Source organism: Kwoniella europaea, chromosome 1, assembly GCF_036810445.1.
Source record: "Kwoniella europaea PYCC6329 chromosome 1, complete sequence".
Taxonomy (NCBI): domain Eukaryota; kingdom Fungi; phylum Basidiomycota; class Tremellomycetes; order Tremellales; family Cryptococcaceae; genus Kwoniella; species Kwoniella europaea.
This window is the reverse complement of record NC_089487.1, coordinates 346,273-362,709: the sequence shown is the minus strand read 5'-3', so window position 1 is coordinate 362,709 and position 16,437 is coordinate 346,273. Positions and strand designations below refer to the sequence as shown.

Sequence of the window (16,437 nt, the reverse complement as noted above, 5' to 3'; positions counted from 1 at the left end):
TGACATTCCACATTCCCATAGGTCTGAGTCACTACTGTAACTGCCGTACTCCAGTTACCGGATATGACCGGACAGGGGGACCGACTATCCGAGATTATGGTTGGTGCAATTGAATACGAATGGTACTCACCTGAATCAGAGATTGGAAAACGGGGTGAATGATAGATTGGAAAAGATTGGAAAAGACGGGAAAATAGATTGATAACTTGATGACTATCCCTATTTATATGTATATATGCATGTATACGGCCTGTTATAGTCATATACCGAGTACGACACGATAGGTCAGGTGGTCCTTTATCTGTTTATCTATCCAAAGCGACTCAACCCGACAGACCATCCTTTGAGTGACTTCTCTATGCACACATACAAGACGCATAAAGAAGGACAAGTCGAAACTCAGACTAGAAGGTATCAGACTTCTCAACCCTTTGATCATGGCTGAACGTCATGGCAGTCATGGCTGGACTCATCCAAAATGATAAGCATGAGAGATAGGTTATCTTGATAAGGATGCACTGAGTCGAGTCAGATAGAGAGAAAAAAAGGGTGAAGAGATAGTACGTATGATGTGTCGATACAAACACCCTGTATATTCAGCGCATACTCTCACCACCATCGAACTATTCAATATGAAATGAGAGAGAAATGTCATCCCGTCTCTATATGAGAGGCCTTACCAACAAACCAATCGTAGGACAAAGCAGGAAACATTCTTCATCACATAGATAGCTTGGGGTATATTTATTGTTACATACAACTGAGAATTGAACAAATAACAAACAATATGACACTTTTTCCATGTACTATGAACCGATATCTTCTTGATCTTTTGGTATCATCCGTTCCCTTTCTCTATTCTATCCTGTTTCATTCCATTTCACCCTTCTGATCGATCGCCGCTTACCAACTCTTAATTCCATTCACCTCGATCCTATGGAGTGAAACACGTATATCAGCTTCTATCTCCTATACACATGATCTTTTAGGTCATGAGTATCACTCACCATCATCCGTTGATCGTTTGCATTATTCGATGTACTCTTACTCCTATTTTCAGCAGCTAATTTGGCGGATAGTTGACCCGCTTTCGGATTAGACGTGTTGACACCTTTGTTCTGAGACTATATGACATACCGTATATGTCAATTACATTTCACTCGACCATTCATGATCCATGACAAGTGAGGTTGTGGTGGTAACATAGATTAGATACTTACAGCTTTCGCTCTCTCTTCAGCAGCTTTCAGAGCCCTCTCTCTCGGATCTGCTATATCTCCACCTGCGCTTACGCCACTTCCGCCTCCCAGCGTTCTAGGTGGTTCATGATTCGTAGGTGATTTGATGGTACTCTTTGTCTGCGTTTTCTGCTGTTGAGTGGGTGTAGGACCCGAACCGAGTTTCTGTCCTTGGCCCTGCCCCTTGGAAGGTTTGTGAGATGGGTCGGAGAAACAGTTTCCCATTGTCTTATCCTGAAGACGTGAGAGTGTGCGATGTTAAGGAGGGGTTGAAGTTGAACGTCTTCGTTGAGTTTATGTGTGATTGGACCGAGGAGAGGTAATGATGTATTGAGGGTCGACGTGATATGAATAGTAAATTCGACTGTATTTCCTTCCTTGTCTGTGAGCTATGTGTGCACCTGCTGGAGAATGTGATGAGGATAGAAGACCTATGAACGAATTGTGAATGCTGTCTTATAAGTTGAAGCTGCGGTGAATGGATTGTAGCATAGCCCAAACTCCTGTCTCCTGCCATGATAAACATTACTTTGTCTCGGTCACCGTGCAAATTATTTACGTAATATCCATTCTAAGCATGAGAGTGATGGGAAAATTCGATACATGAAAATGAAAAGTGAGATGAGATGTGAATATGTACTAACTACTATGACTACTATGATACGACATTATCCTGTAGATGGGGGAATCAAAAACGTATTGGCATATATCCTGCTACTGCTAATCCTCCTATGCATATCTCCCACAACATATACACTTCCTCCTCTACCTCTTATTCGTTCATGATGCACAGTCTTATGCCGCCTCCTCGCTCACTTTCTCCCAATCCGTTCCACTCCCTTGACTTGCACTGGCACTAGTTGGGCTTGGTGCCTCTCCAACTACAGGCGACGCATCGTCGATGTCAGCTACGGAAGCTTGAGGAGGAGGGGGGATAGCGGTGGATGCTGGACCTGACGAAGATGCGGCTGATGCACCGGACAATGAGGTGAGTTCGATGAGTAGAGCCCAAACAGGTGGAGGGACGACTCTTTGGTAGACTATAACGCGCAGTATAAGCATTCAGCAAATATTATAATGATGAAGAACGAGGTGTAACGAGGAAATCAGCTATACATTGGAAAAGGGGTTTGGAAATAAGAAAGGATTTCGCAACACTTACTACCTAAGAGTTCCAAAGGTTGAGGATAGACTCTCAAAGCTCTATAGAAGTGAGAAGCTGACTTGACGTGATATTCAGGTCCCATCGTAGCTGTCTTTTCACCTTCGGCAACTTGTTCTTGGAAGTAAGCTTCCTGTTGTTCTGGTGAACTTGGTAAGGCTTCTAATTGGATCTCAACGAGTGCTTGTCGGAGTAACTACGAAGGGTGATGAACATAATGTCAGTTGAACAGGCCTCTTTCATCGACAGATCATATATACACATTCGCAAACGGGATGGGAGATAGATATGATGTATCGAATAACGTACCTTGGAATTCCTCTCTTTCTCAGCTTTAGACTGAGCTTCAGCAGCTACCGCCAATTTCTTATGTTGCTTCTCTGATCACAAACAAAACAAATATCATCAGTATACTTTCCCATTCCTCCTTTTGAGTTGAATGATTTGTCGAACCCACTCAATCCTTTTCTGAACTCGGGAGAATGTCTTCTCATATAATCAAAGTAGACTGCATAACCTAGGAAACCGGTCAGAGCTACTGCGGCAGTAGCACCTGCGATTCGAATGGGTGTAGAGGCGGACATGATGGTGAGGGGAGTGCTGTGTTGTGGATGGGTTAATGATAACAGTCAGAGGACAACAATAGAGCTTTTGACTTTTCAGAACATCGATTATCGATTATCGAACATGGAACATCACACAATATGAAGCGGTGACGGAGTGAGTGGTTATAGCATATAAGTTATAGTATGAAAATACAATATTTCCGTATGTGGCAGTGGGATCTAGACCATGTGAGTCACGCATGGTATCGGTCACACCCGCTGCCAGCTTCGGTTGAATCGGTTATGGGTGGGGTGTGTGTGTCAGAAGTCAATGCAAAGATATAAAGATAATATACTACAGTGAAATTGGACTAGAAGCACACACTCCATCACACCTTTGTACCATCACATCACACGAGATATCACATACAATGTCATCTCACAATCCTGACGATATACATCCCTCATCAGGAGGGACGAGACCACCTCTGCAACATACCCGGAGCAAAAACATGGTCATGGCCTCTCACGGGAGAGCACCGTGGTATGGTCCAGACGGGAAGAACGTAGAGGCGTATGTGATAGGTATAGCAGGTGGGAGTGCTTCCGGAAAGGTGAGTCCAGCTCTCATTTTCGCTAGACCCTCAGCTTATTCGTAAGAACTCCATGCTGAAAATGAGAAACCGGTAGACATCAGTAGCTCGAGCTATCTTATCTGCGTTGAATTACATACCGACGGTGTTGATCTTATCTCAAGACGCTTTTTATTGTGCACATACACCTGAAGAGATAGAATTGGCATTTAACAATGATCTGGATTTAGGTCAGCTCATATATTTCGCGGGACTTGCAGTGTTTACAGGAAAAGCTGATTATATGATGGCATTGTAGATCACCCGAATTCGATAGATACCCCTCTCTTCGTCAAGGTACGTTTACAGTTGAATGTCCAATCTGGATTTGTAGCTGATATAATTGAATAGTGCTTATTAGACCTCAAGCAAGGTAAAGCAACCGAGGTGAGCTGGCGACTGGAGTGATTGTACAGGGAACAGAAGCTGACTTTACCAGTAGATACCGGTCTATTCATTCGTACATCATCGTATGTCCCTCACAAGCTATCGCAGCGTATTAGAATACTTTCAGCTGATAGATATTCAAAGAGCGGATGCCAGAAAAGAAGTACATATACGGAGCAAGCGTGATCATCGTGTGAGTTACCTCAAACCATATGGTTCCGTTTATCAGCTGACGAAAGTTATAAATCAGTGAAGGAATAATGGCGTTGCAAGCGCCTGAATTAAGAGCACTATACGATTTAAAGGTGTTTGTGGTAAGTTTCCCATCACTTGATACAGCTCTCACACGGAGTGCGATAGCTTATATGATGATACTTTGAAATTGTAAGAACTGCGATTCCGACCTGATGTTGGCTAGACGTATAAAGCGGGATGTGAAGGAGAGGGGAAGGGATGTCGAAGGGATATTAGATCAGGTGAGTCTTATCTCGCTCATACAGCTACTGCGACATCTTTCTCGACGTAATGTAGCTGATCAATCATTCTATTCGTAGTACCTCCGTTTCGTCAAAAGTAGTTATGATAATTTCGTTCAACCTTCTTCACGTTACGCAGATATAGTAAGCTTTCCGCCTGCGCTTACTCCCAGCGATGATCAGCTGACATGTTCGCCATACAGATAGTACCTGGATCATCTAATCAGCTAGCAATCGAGCTCCTAGTGACCCACGTCAAAAGACAGCTCGATACACGTTCATTGAGATTTAGAAGGATGTTGGCTGAAGCTGGAGAAGAAAGATCAAAAGGTAGATCTAGAGCGTCTACTTTAGTAGATGGTCAAAATAGCAATGGTAGTGAAGACAATGTGGTGTTGTTAGAGCAGAATAATCAACTCCTGGTGAGCTCAGCATCTCAGTTCGCCGTTTCGTCAGAGCCGAGCTGATATATGAATCGATGATTGGTAGGGAATAATGACGATCTTAAGAGACAGAACGACGGATAGAGGAGAATTCATATTTCACGCTGATAGATTGTCGACCATTGTGGTAGAAAAAGCTTTGACGTTGATCCCATGTGAACCGAAGACCATAAGAACTCCTTTGGGGATTGACTATCAGGGATTGGCGAGGGACGATGTGAGTACTACATATCTCAAGGGATATTTCCGACTTCTACCGGACAGCTTGTATACATTTTGCTTGGGATTCATAGCTTATGGCTAATCTCTCTATATCGCAGCGCCTAGTCGGAATATCCATTTTACGATCCGGAGGACCCTTCTCACACGGTTTAAGAAGAGTTATCCGAGATGTACCTATAGGAGCGATGTTGATTCAATCTGATCCTAGGACGGGTGAGCCGTTGTTGCTCAAGAGTGATCTACCAGCTTCGATCAAGTCTAGAGATACCAGTGGGGAAGTAAAGGTTTTATTGCTGGACAGTCAGATGGGTACAGGTGCTGCTGCCAGTAAGTTTTCTAAAGTGCAAATTCAACTTCGTATCACCGAAAGTGTATTTAAGAAAACAATGTCTTTGTCTCAGATGAGTGATTTTTAGGCTGCCTATCGCTGACCATATCACTTTTCCTCGTAGTGATGGCAATCCGTGTATTGCTGGACCACAGTATCAAACCACTCAACATCATTTTCCTAACATACATAATCACCGAACCCGCTATACATTCCGTCCACCGCGCATTCCCAGAAGTGAAGATCGTCACAGCATCTATTGATCCTGAATTATCCGAAATGCATATACCATACAATTCGGACTCTCTATCGTTGGGTGAAGGACCTATAAGTGCTGGAGAAGCTGATTTCGCGACGAGAACGATACCATCGACTCCATCGATAGGTGAAGAAGAGGCAAAAGAGAAACAGAAACCTGATCCTAGGGATGCGTTGAAGACTGAAGCTGAATTGTCGTCGAACAAATTCAAGGTACAGGTGAAAGAGACGGAGAAACTCAAGTTTTCGAGAGTGCATAAGAGGGGGGAGAGTGGTGAGAAGAGAGCTTGGGTAATTTCACCTGGTGAGTTGTGTTTTGCATGAAGTTATGATATTTTGGCTGGTACGTGGTATGCAGAACAGCTGATGCATACTGTTTTCTGTGTTCGTAGGTATGGGTCATATTGGAGATAGATATTATATATCATAGAGCCGGACGAAGCCATGATCTACTGTCGCTAATTCTCCAGATTGACTATCCTCTGTTTCCTCCTCTTTCATATTTCATATGATACAGATCAGATTCATCATCAGCATTGCATTCCATCCTCTTTATATACTCATTATTGATTGTTGCCCTTTCCGTGTCACGAATATCCTGATATGCGCTTATGCAAGAGATCAAATCAGGTATGGTTTCCATATTTCATACTCGAACGAGGACAGTCGCAATCGCGAATACGAATACTGGCATCGGATGATTGTTCTGAAACAGACTCGTTGTCAGGAAGACCGTCGTCCCTCGGTACGTATGGTACTGCTGATCGGCATGGATCGTTCAATCTACGGAGACCGAGCCAACACAAGTCAGCGAGATCAGTCTAATGCTGTAACTACAAGCATATAATGCATAAATGAATGGTTTTACGGAATGTTAAGCATAAATTCAAGCACAGGAACTCTGACCTCACTGCAGAACTCAATATTGAACAAAGCAAATAACGATGAAAGTGTTCGTCACTGGAGCTACGGGATTTATAGGATCATACGTTGTTAAATAATTACAAAAGAATGGGAACCATGAAGTTTGGGGTCTGGCTAGATTTGATATTGCCGTGAGTCAACTCTTCTACTTTGATGATACCATCACCTTTGTGTTTACTGCTTACTGCTTACTGACCTGTTCTAAGGATAGGCCGAAAAGCTCGATAAACAAGGAATCAAAGTCGTTCGAGGATCCTTAGAAGATACAGATATACTTCATAAGGCTGCAAAAAGAATCGGATGGAGTAATTCATTTGGGGTATATACATGATTTTACTATTTTAATGATAAAGAATTGAAATTTTGCAAAGGGTGAGTTTGAGTCGGGACTCCCACCAGTATCCTATCTTCCCTACCTTGTACCTTGTTCTTCGTTGAGATTATTCGAAAATCTTGTTGATAAGAGCTAACATGAATGCGATCTTTGCCTTTCTTTGTATTTATCACTCGTACCTCGTAGCTGACGAAGATGCCATTCGAGCAATATGTTCCGCCCTAGAGGATCCAACAAACCGTTCATCGGTACTTCCGGTTTACTAGGTTTCGAAGGTCCAGATTCGGCTTTGGCTTTGGAGACAGATCGAGCAACGGGATTCAGACAAGTCTCTGAAGATGTACTTCATTCCTTTGCCGTCAAGGGAGTAAGAACCGTGGTGATTCGACCTAGTCCAATCGTACATGGAAAGGGTGATCACATGTTTTTACCATTCCTCATTGACAACGCTAAACAAAAAGGTTACGCGGGGTATTTAGGTGAAGGTGCAAATCAATGGACAGGTGTACATGTAAAAGATTTAGCTGTTTTATATAGATTAGCTCTAGAGAAGGAAAGCGTCAAAGGTGGATCAACGTTACATGGTATAGATAGGGATAACGAAGGTATAACAATGAAAGAATTAGCTACAAGTATTTCAAAACATCTAAATATTCCTTTGAAGAGCTTGAACGATGAAGAAGGCCAAGAGTACTTTGGATGGTTGTATTAGTTTATGACTCAGGATTCTAGACCTGGTACGAAGATCACGTTGGAATTGACCTTTGAAAGAAGATCTGGAAAGTGGGGTTTATTTCTAGGTCTTGTAACGTTCATCACCCTCATTGGGATGTGAATCTGGTATCTACATCGATTGGTACATCAGGTAGTCCTCTCGTCTCTCGGTGCATACAAGCTTCGGTCTCAGCGCTGCTATGTATGTATGGAAGCAGACTGAAGCCATCAATTGCCAGTGATCATAGAGAAACATATGAATAGCCGCAGCCGCATCATCTCGATCGCTTATTTTCATTTTCCAGTTTAACCGGATACAACAAAAGTCAAAGAACAATTTCAAAGTTATCCGCTTGGTTTGGTTTGATTCTTCCTTTCTCCTCATCGTGTCAGCAGTCCCAACATTGTTCTTCTTTATACCCCACTCCACTGGTCATCTTATAGTCTACCCAGTATACCACTCAGATCCGCGTGTATCTCTCAGCTTCAGCATTATATCCACCAAGGCTCTAAGCCCAATATACCATCTTCAGCTTAACATGTCCGCCTTACCTCGACTCTCGTCGTCTCTCAGACCATCTCTCTTCGCTCCCATACGGAGAACATCGGCTCTGAGATCATATCACATACAGTCAAAACCATCTGCTGAGAAGGGAAGGACAGAACCGCAATACAAGTATAAATTCCTGGAAGGGAATCCAACAGTAGGCGTGAGTTGGTTTTATCATCTCTACCAAGTAACAGACTTCGAGTCGAAATGTATATATCTACTGATGTATTGCGTGGTCGATTGATCCTTGTAGATCGTAGGATGTCCATTTAGGTGAGTATCTCCTCTTTTCATCATCGTCCCCTCGCTCAGTTACCGATATCATCATATTTCAATCGTATTTCTACAAAAGCTAATTGATATTCATCTCTATCAGCGGTGGTCAAGGACGTACCGGCGTGGATCTCGCACCCAACAAACTAATCTCCGCGGGACTAGTCGACCAATTATCCTCATTAGGTTGGGAAGTGCATTACAACTCTCAAGAGAAATTCATTGATATACCTTACAATCCCATCCCGACATCTTCTCCATCTGCTCCAGAAAATGGTACGGAAATTAACGAAAGGAGTGGAAAGAAAGTACAGAGATTGCCTGATGAAGATATTGGGAAGATGAAGAAGCCCCGATTGGTATCTGCTGTCAATAGGGAGGTGTCAAAGGAAGTCGAAGAGATCGCGAAGAAGGGGTGGTTGCCTTTGACTTTGGGTGGAGATCACAGCTTGGTGAGTGTCTTTTAGACTCAACGAGAAATAACGTGACAGAGAAGGAGATGTAGAGTGACCTGGGGCTATAAGAGGGGTCACATCTCGTGTATGTCCTGTTGGAACGAGAATGGGAATGGGTTGATATTCGAAAGATGGGGGATTCACTTTCAACAATGCGATGATTGAAGATACTTCCAGACAGATGAATGGATACCCTTTTCTCGAATCTCGAAAGTCGCAAGCAGGAAAAGGATGAGATACTGATTACAATCACTTTCACATTTAGGCAATGGGTACGGTGTCAGGAACCAAAGCGAAATACCCAGACGCATGTCTCATATGGGTGAGTTGAGTGGGAGCTTTTGTTCGCATCCTAGACCCAGTCAGCTCATCAATGCTCTCTTGCGCGCAGGTTGACGCTCATGCCGATATCAATACCCCCGATACTACTGATTCTGGTAACCTACATGGCTGTCCGGTGTCATTCTTACTCGGATTGGAGGGAACAGACGTAACTCCTTTCAATGAATGGTTGAAACCTTGCTTGAAACCTGAAGAGATGTAAGTTAGCTATTCTCATTCCCTTTCATGTAAGAACCCATAACACATCGACATAAACTGATAGGCATAATTGACATCTTCTCGTGCAATTTGCAGCGTCTACATAGGTCTTCGTGATGTCGATGGACCTGAAAAGGAGATACTGAAGAAACACGGTATAAAAGCTTTTTCGATGCATCATGTGGATAAATTCGGTATTGGAAAAGTAGTGGAAATGGCTTTGGATCACGTTAATCCCGATAGGTCGAAACCTATTCATCTGAGTTATGATGTAGATGCTTTGGATCCTATGGTTGCCCCTAGTAAGAACACCCTCATGACTTACATGAGGGACTCTCTGCTATATGATAAGCGCAGGCTAACTTCGGTTCATGTACAGGTACCGGTACCCCTGTCCGAGGAGGCCTGACATTCAGGGAGGGTAAGCTATCAATCGTGCTTCGCATGATGGGACGATTCAGCTGACAGTTGCGAATAGGTCACTATATAACGGAAGCTTTAGCTGAGACTGGTTGTTTGGTCTCTGTCGATATTATGGTGAGTACGGGGGCCAGCCGTTCTAACAGTTCCCTTGAGACTGCCATCTGTATGATCGGATACATGAGAAGCTGATTGAATCATTGGAAATGCGATTCGTAGGAAGTGAACCCGTCCTTACTCGATCCCAGCTCGGTTGAGAAAACAGTGGCAGCTGGATGTTCGTTAGCTCGAGCATCGTTAGGAGAGACTCTCCTGTGATAGCATCAGGTTCTGTAGAGATGGGGTGTGTAGTTCGCTGATCATGGGGAGGTTGGTCAAGAAATGTCAGAAGGTAAACTCAATAGAAGAAAAATTCATATACAATGCATAGCATAATTCGATTCAGTACAACATATGCATACATCTGATAGCATGTCTTGCTTCTCGTCGATGATTGTTCAAGTGGTGTATTTCCGACGGAACATTGTATAGTCGATCTCTTCGTTCGAAAAGTTGGAATTGCGAGACGGATGTTGTTGGGAAAGTAAACATAGTCAAAGCCATATAAAATCATCATCATCATCATCTCATCAGTCCTTCTGTATACATCTTTGCAAGATGGTTCTCCTCCGCTCCGCCCTCTCCCTGCCCAGATCTTCTTCGTCTATCCGATCATCTCTCCGTCACTCAATCAGATCGCACAACTCTTCATCCAGTCCAACCATCTCACCTCTTTACCCTCACTCATCAACCTACTCTTACTCCCTAGGTCTATCATACGCATCCAAGTACTCTCCTCCATTTATCGCCCCGAATCAAAAGATAGAGCCATATGGATTTATGAATCGGGATAAAGAAGATGGGATAGTGAAGTGGGTAAATGAGATGATGGATTTTCCAGCTGGGAGGGGAGAGTTGACTTCAGGTCAGGATGGAGGTTGGTCAGAGGGTGTTCAGAAGGACGTAAGGAAATACGGAGCAGGGGAAGATTTCTTTGGAATACAGAGAGTAGGTAATGATGTGAGTGAGGTGTAGTACACATCATCCTACATCCATCTGTGATCGAGCCATGATACCATACCAGATAACAATCATCGAGGTTGTCTCATCCAGCAGAATATTGCACTAATAGTTCATTTCATGCTCATAGCTCCACCTCTCCCTATCTGATGGTGTAGGAGGTTGGACCAACCGTGTGGACCCATCGCTATTCTCCCAAGCGCTATGTTATCATTATTCGACCATTGCCAGTCAATTCGCATCTTCCTCGCCGGTCGAAATACTAGATAAAGCGTATAGGAACTTGCTTGATGATCAGAGGGTAGTAGCAGGTGGGGCGACGCTGGTAGGTGTCAGATTGGGTGAAGAGGGAGATGCGAGCTTTGTCAAGTGAGTGGAATACCCTTCCGTCAATAGGTAATGGCTGGAAGCGAGATAGTAGAAAAGAGAAGGATGTTGTGATTGTGATCGTGGTTGGAGTCATATGAGCTGAAAATCGATATATCTTGAGGGAAGTCGTACAATAGGATACGACATTACTCAAGATACCAGATACCACGCTGACCTGCCCATCTTCCAGTCTAGGTGATTCAGGCTATGCAATCATGAAGAACGATCAGATAAAGTATATCTCGAAACCCCAAACCCACTTTTTCAACTGTCCCGTGAGTTATCGATTCCCAAAGTGATAGAGACGGTCATGCTGACAACTGGCTGATACATGGAATCCCCTGGCTTCAGTTACAACTATCAAAGATACCCAAAGATATGAGACAGGCAGGTATCATCCATGATTCTCCTAATATGGCAGATGTCAAAGAGATAGAGTTGGAAGTTGGAGATGTGGTAATCCTATTTGTCAGTGGTATTCAGAACCAGAACCAGAACCAAAAACCATGTGAGAAAATAACAACTGATGGTATGATAATATGTAACGAACAGACCGACGGTCTATCCGATAACTTACCAACTTCCCACCTGCCCCTCCTCTCTTCCTCCCTAACCCAGCTCCTCAACTCACCATTAAACTCTCACCTCACCCAGACAGAGCGAGACGCAGAGTACGCCCGATTATTCGCTGATATCCTAGTAGGATACGGGAGGATGGCAATGGCTCGTACGGGTGATGAAAAAGGTTGGAAAACTCCGTTTGAGGTCGAAGCGACGGAGAAAGTACCGAAAAATAATTGGAGAGGAGGTAAGATTGATGAGTGAGTTTCAATACACGATCACACACACGATCTCATACACATATATACATGAGCTAATTGTTTGGATCATGATGTTAGTATAACGGTCATGACTGCTGTGGTATCTGAAAGTGATTAATACTGCGAACAGATCATAATGTAATAATCCAAATTGATTGACATGCGGAATAGAAATTAGAGAAGGAAGGATATAGGTTCAACAGGCTTGCTTGCCATTATCATCGGTATCACTCATGTACTGTACATGTATATACATCAAAGCTATCACGAGTATCATTTCCTACTTGAACATGGCACTCAAGTGGTCTTATCATGTGCAGGTATATCATAGCATATGAAAATGTCTTATTGATCACTCATTACTTTGCATCGTATCTGATTGTTTTACTAATCACCAATTTCATTCATAATTCAAACTTGTTGGTATATAGAATTCACTTTATACTTTTTTCGATTTTTCTTATTGTGTTTGATCATGGGGTATATCTGACCACCCTATCTTGTATATACTAAATTGAGATTGGAGAGGAAAGAGGAAAGTGAAGGTGAAAAACGTATAGACAGAAATCGTTAAGAGAATCGTTATAGACAGACTGAACAGAATAAATGGCTTATATACTATAACTTTATAGGGTATAGAGGTATATACGATGCTAAAACAACTGGATGGATGCAAGAGAATGAAATGAGGAAATGCGAATTGATGAGAATGAGTTTGAGTGTGAGTTTAAAGCGAAAAAGAAAAGAAGAAGAATTGGATATAATTAAAAACGCAGAATAACCACTAGAAGGAGGAAAGATAAGACAGGACAGAGCACACACACTAGTCATTGGTATAAATATATCATTTTATCACTTTATCACTTTTTGTTTCGTTCGAAAAGTCTTCTTGTTTCTTTGACTTTCCCTCTCCCTCTATTCCCCTTGTGTATCGAAATTTTGGGTATAACGATTCAATCATTCGTTTCGATCAGAAACCTTTTCACAATTGTGACTCGACGCTCAGAACGAATCGCTCATTTCCTTCCCCTTCTAACTCCCATTCCTCTTGATCCCCTACCTCTACCTCTACCTCGAGCAGTACTGTTCCTACCCTTCTTGGGTCTACTTCCAAGGACGAATTCGTCATCACTCCCATCATCATCAACCGTATCATCCTCACTAATTTTCTCATCTTCACCCTCGCAAGTTGGATCCCAATCACGATCCTCTTTACCTTCAACAACAATATCATTCTCGCGATCATCGAAATGGACATTGGCGATACCAAGTCCAACGGCAGAGACGGTTCGTCCGTCTTTTCTCTGCTGTTCGATCCATTTCGGTGGAGTAGTCAAGGTGATATCTTGAGAATGATCGTTTTCTTGATCTCGATCAGAACGCTGTTGATGATTGACCATGGCGGGTGACTCAAACACTGCATGAGGTTTGAAGCCATCATGCGACCAGTTGGCAGGTGTGATTGGTGTAGGGTAGAAACCATTAGGATTGATTGGAGTTAACGCCATAGGCTGGTTGGCATGAGTGAACACGGAGATCGGTGGGAGGTGGCTGGGAGGAAGGGTGTGGATGGATGATCCGACGAGGGTAGATGAGGTTGACGAAGATGAGGCGGCAGAAGAGAATGGGTTCTTCCTAGTCTCCAAAGGTGGGACCGGGTACTCGATAGGTTCTCCCCATTGATTACCTTCTTCAACATTGTTCATGGGAGTTTTGTGTTCGACAGTTGCTGGGGTGACCTGAGTATCATCCGCAACCGAAGCTTCTCGACTGAGCATCTCATCGGCGATATCTTCCCACTCCTCATCTGCACTTTTGGCATCACCGACACTGTGAGATTGATAACCGTTTACTTGACCCCATTGGTTGACTGTGGGCACAGTAGGCAGCGAGTTGAATCTTTGCAGTGTTGGTGGAGCACTGTGCAGTCGACCACTGCTGGATTGCTGGACAGCCAAGACTTGAGGTTGGGCATTAGGGAACTGACCAAAGTTGCTGCTTTCTACCGCTGAGAAAGGCATGTTCATCGCTGGACCAGTGGGAGGGTGGAGGGCGATCGAGGGTGGCGCTTCTGACAGAGCCACCAGTGGCTCGTCGTCATCGTCCGAGGATGATCCGTTAGGCGAACTAGGGAATTCCGATTTGACCTCATTTGCAGATCGTGGTTGTAATCCCATGTGCATAGAATGATAGTAAGAAGGCAAAAGTTGAGGATGCTGATTGTGAGGCATAGCCAATTGAGAGGGATGGAATCCTCCACCGACGTGGCCGTAAGGGCCGGCAGCCATGTACGGTTGGAATTTAGGAGCTTCGAGAGGATTTGAGACTGATCTCTGAGACATGTTGCCAAAAGCTCTACCGTCTGTGTATATCATACCACCTCCTTCACTAGGGAAGCGCGAGAGCGAGTAACCCGTTGATTGGGAGTAGGAATTGAATGAGCTGGGGTATTGCACTTGGCTGAAACTTTGCTGATTGATTCCTGGTGATGGTGAGAGACCGGGGTGAGCTGACGCTGGACCACTGTGGATCTGGTGCTTGTTATCACCTCCGAAACCTCCTGCAGCTGGCGTCGAGGGCGTTTGGCTATTCGAACCTTGGTGGATTGAGTCTCCGAAGTGAGAGGCAGTTGTTGAGATTGGGGTGAGGGCGACTGAACCTTGCGCTTGTGGCGATTGGTAAAATTGCGGTGGTCTATAACCACCTGGGTGACCGGGGATAACGTAGGAGGATTGTCCGGAAGCTCCTCCGAATATCGGTCCTCCACTGAGCCCGCCACTGAAGGGGTACGCCGTGCCCTCTGACGGGTGGAGGGTGGCGTAGCCGTGGGGGGCACTAGCACTCGAGGGAGTAGCAGGGTAGTATTCACCATTGGAAGATGGGAAAGAGGCTGAAGAGGTTCTGACATTGGGGACGGGAGTGTGAATGTTATTGCGGTGGGTGTTAGTAGAAGGAGGTGGCAGGTGAGGATGTTGTCTTTTCCAGTGTTTCAAAAGAGTGTTTCGTCGAGCGAAAGGTTTACCACATCCCGGAACCTTACAAGTGTAAGGTCGCATACCGGTGCTAAGCAGAAAGATCAGCCGTGAAGATAAGTTGAGATTGAAGATGCTACTCACTGAATACGCCTATGACTGGCGAGAGAACTTGAATCGGCGAAAGCCTTGTTGCAAGTCTCGCAATGGTGAGGACGTTCACCAGTACTATCAACGAAGGAGCATTAGCAAACGTTTGGAGAACATGAGTGCTGCATACTCACTGGACTCGATAATGCACTGTCAAAGCAGATCGCTGGATGAAAGACTTCCCACACCCTCGGTACGTACAGGTGAACGGCCTACATGCATGCACTGTCAGCGAAAACATTGCATCTAGCAGATGATAATTGCGACTTACCTGTCGTTAGTGTGAATTCTAAAATGTCTCGCCAGATCACTTTTCCTGGCGAAAGCCTTGTTACAATCCGCGTAGGTACAGATATGCGGTCTAGCATGAGCGTCATGCCCAGCACCGACGTGATTATGGTCATTCACCAGCTGTCCGAGGGTTTCCGTAGTATCAGATGAATCCGAGTCGTCACCCGAGGAAGTAGTATTGAGGGAAGATTCAGTTTGTGAATCGACAGGATCAGACAAAGATTTCATTGGTGAGATAGGTCGAAGATGAGCGGAAAGTGTTCGAGTTGGTATTAAACGAGGAGATGGAGGTCGGCAAGTGGGTAGGTTGTCGGAAAGATGAGAAGGAAGGTGTGGTGAGAGTAATCCGTGACCGGAATTGCGGTCGTGAGAGATAGGCAGGACGGTTACGGTTGGCATGGTGAGAATGAGGATAAAAAGTTGAGTGGAAGTTTATCAGCTTGATGATATATCAATGGGTATCACGAGAGACGTGGATTTGTAAATGAAAGAAGAAGAATCTGGATACCATTCTTTGAGCGAGTGGGAAAAACAATTATAGGATATATTGATCATAAAGGGAAAAGTGGGGGAGCTGCATAATTCGAAAAAGTTGAACGAATATGGAGAATGAAAACTCGATTTTTTTGATGGAGAGTGAGAGAGATATACATATTTAGATCCAAACTTTATTTAGAACATTTGATACTCACATCAAGGACATCCATTTTATCGTCTGCTCCTTTTCCTTTTCAGCCGATTATCTGCTGTTTTTGATTCTGTTGATTAATATCGATAAGGCTAGTAGGATAAGAAAAGAAAGAAGAGTCAGGAATTGGCGAGCATTCGATAAAAATTCGATTATTATGCTGGATTGTGTGGAAAGCAGGAATGA

General features: G+C 44.0%; 7 protein-coding genes across 7 annotated transcripts; 4 read left to right on the top strand and 3 right to left on the bottom strand.

Moving 5' to 3' along the window:
- Positions 1–913: 913 nt before the first annotated feature.
- On the bottom strand, positions 914–1,463 carry V865_000136 (uncharacterized protein; the record flags this gene model as incomplete). The annotated part of the gene is made up of 3 exons (XM_066223968.1): positions 914–934; positions 1,008–1,124; positions 1,221–1,463. The coding sequence occupies 3 exons, from the start codon at positions 1,461–1,463 to the stop codon at positions 914–916; spliced, it is 381 nt and encodes a 126-aa protein (XP_066080065.1).
- A 570-nt stretch (positions 1,464–2,033) lies between these two features.
- On the bottom strand, positions 2,034–2,984 carry V865_000135 (uncharacterized protein; the record flags this gene model as incomplete). The annotated part of the gene is made up of 4 exons (XM_066223967.1): positions 2,034–2,278; positions 2,401–2,596; positions 2,710–2,780; positions 2,858–2,984. The coding sequence occupies 4 exons, from the start codon at positions 2,982–2,984 to the stop codon at positions 2,034–2,036; spliced, it is 639 nt and encodes a 212-aa protein (XP_066080064.1).
- Positions 2,985–3,376: 392 nt separating this feature from the next.
- V865_000134 (uridine kinase) lies at positions 3,377–6,121 on the top strand (the record flags this gene model as incomplete). The annotated part of the gene is made up of 14 exons (XM_066223966.1): positions 3,377–3,559; positions 3,636–3,768; positions 3,837–3,874; positions 3,929–3,964; positions 4,020–4,047; positions 4,109–4,157; positions 4,215–4,278; positions 4,354–4,440; positions 4,519–4,584; positions 4,644–4,862; positions 4,930–5,100; positions 5,204–5,432; positions 5,558–5,995; positions 6,084–6,121. 14 exons carry the CDS (start codon positions 3,377–3,379, stop codon positions 6,119–6,121), a joined length of 1,779 nt encoding a protein of 592 aa, XP_066080063.1.
- Positions 6,122–7,160: 1,039 nt separating this feature from the next.
- V865_000133 (uncharacterized protein) lies at positions 7,161–7,661 on the top strand (the record flags this gene model as incomplete). The annotated part of the gene is made up of 1 exon (XM_066223965.1): positions 7,161–7,661. The coding sequence occupies one exon, from the start codon at positions 7,161–7,163 to the stop codon at positions 7,659–7,661; it is 501 nt and encodes a 166-aa protein (XP_066080062.1).
- A 541-nt stretch (positions 7,662–8,202) lies between these two features.
- Positions 8,203–10,219, top strand: V865_000132 (arginase; the record flags this gene model as incomplete). The annotated part of the gene is made up of 9 exons (XM_066223964.1): positions 8,203–8,373; positions 8,467–8,486; positions 8,590–8,938; positions 9,207–9,263; positions 9,333–9,481; positions 9,578–9,783; positions 9,861–9,902; positions 9,960–10,018; positions 10,121–10,219. The coding sequence occupies 9 exons, from the start codon at positions 8,203–8,205 to the stop codon at positions 10,217–10,219; spliced, it is 1,152 nt and encodes a 383-aa protein (XP_066080061.1).
- Positions 10,220–10,558: 339 nt separating this feature from the next.
- On the top strand, positions 10,559–12,268 carry V865_000131 (uncharacterized protein; the record flags this gene model as incomplete). Its single annotated transcript, XM_066223963.1, has 6 exons — positions 10,559–10,960; positions 11,091–11,329; positions 11,520–11,604; positions 11,681–11,797; positions 11,882–12,150; positions 12,229–12,268. The coding sequence occupies 6 exons, from the start codon at positions 10,559–10,561 to the stop codon at positions 12,266–12,268; spliced, it is 1,152 nt and encodes a 383-aa protein (XP_066080060.1).
- Positions 12,269–13,166: 898 nt separating this feature from the next.
- On the bottom strand, positions 13,167–15,962 carry V865_000130 (uncharacterized protein; the record flags this gene model as incomplete). Its single annotated transcript, XM_066223962.1, has 4 exons — positions 13,167–15,213; positions 15,267–15,350; positions 15,407–15,484; positions 15,544–15,962. 4 exons carry the CDS (start codon positions 15,960–15,962, stop codon positions 13,167–13,169), a joined length of 2,628 nt encoding a protein of 875 aa, XP_066080059.1.
- Positions 15,963–16,437: the final 475 nt, after the last annotated feature.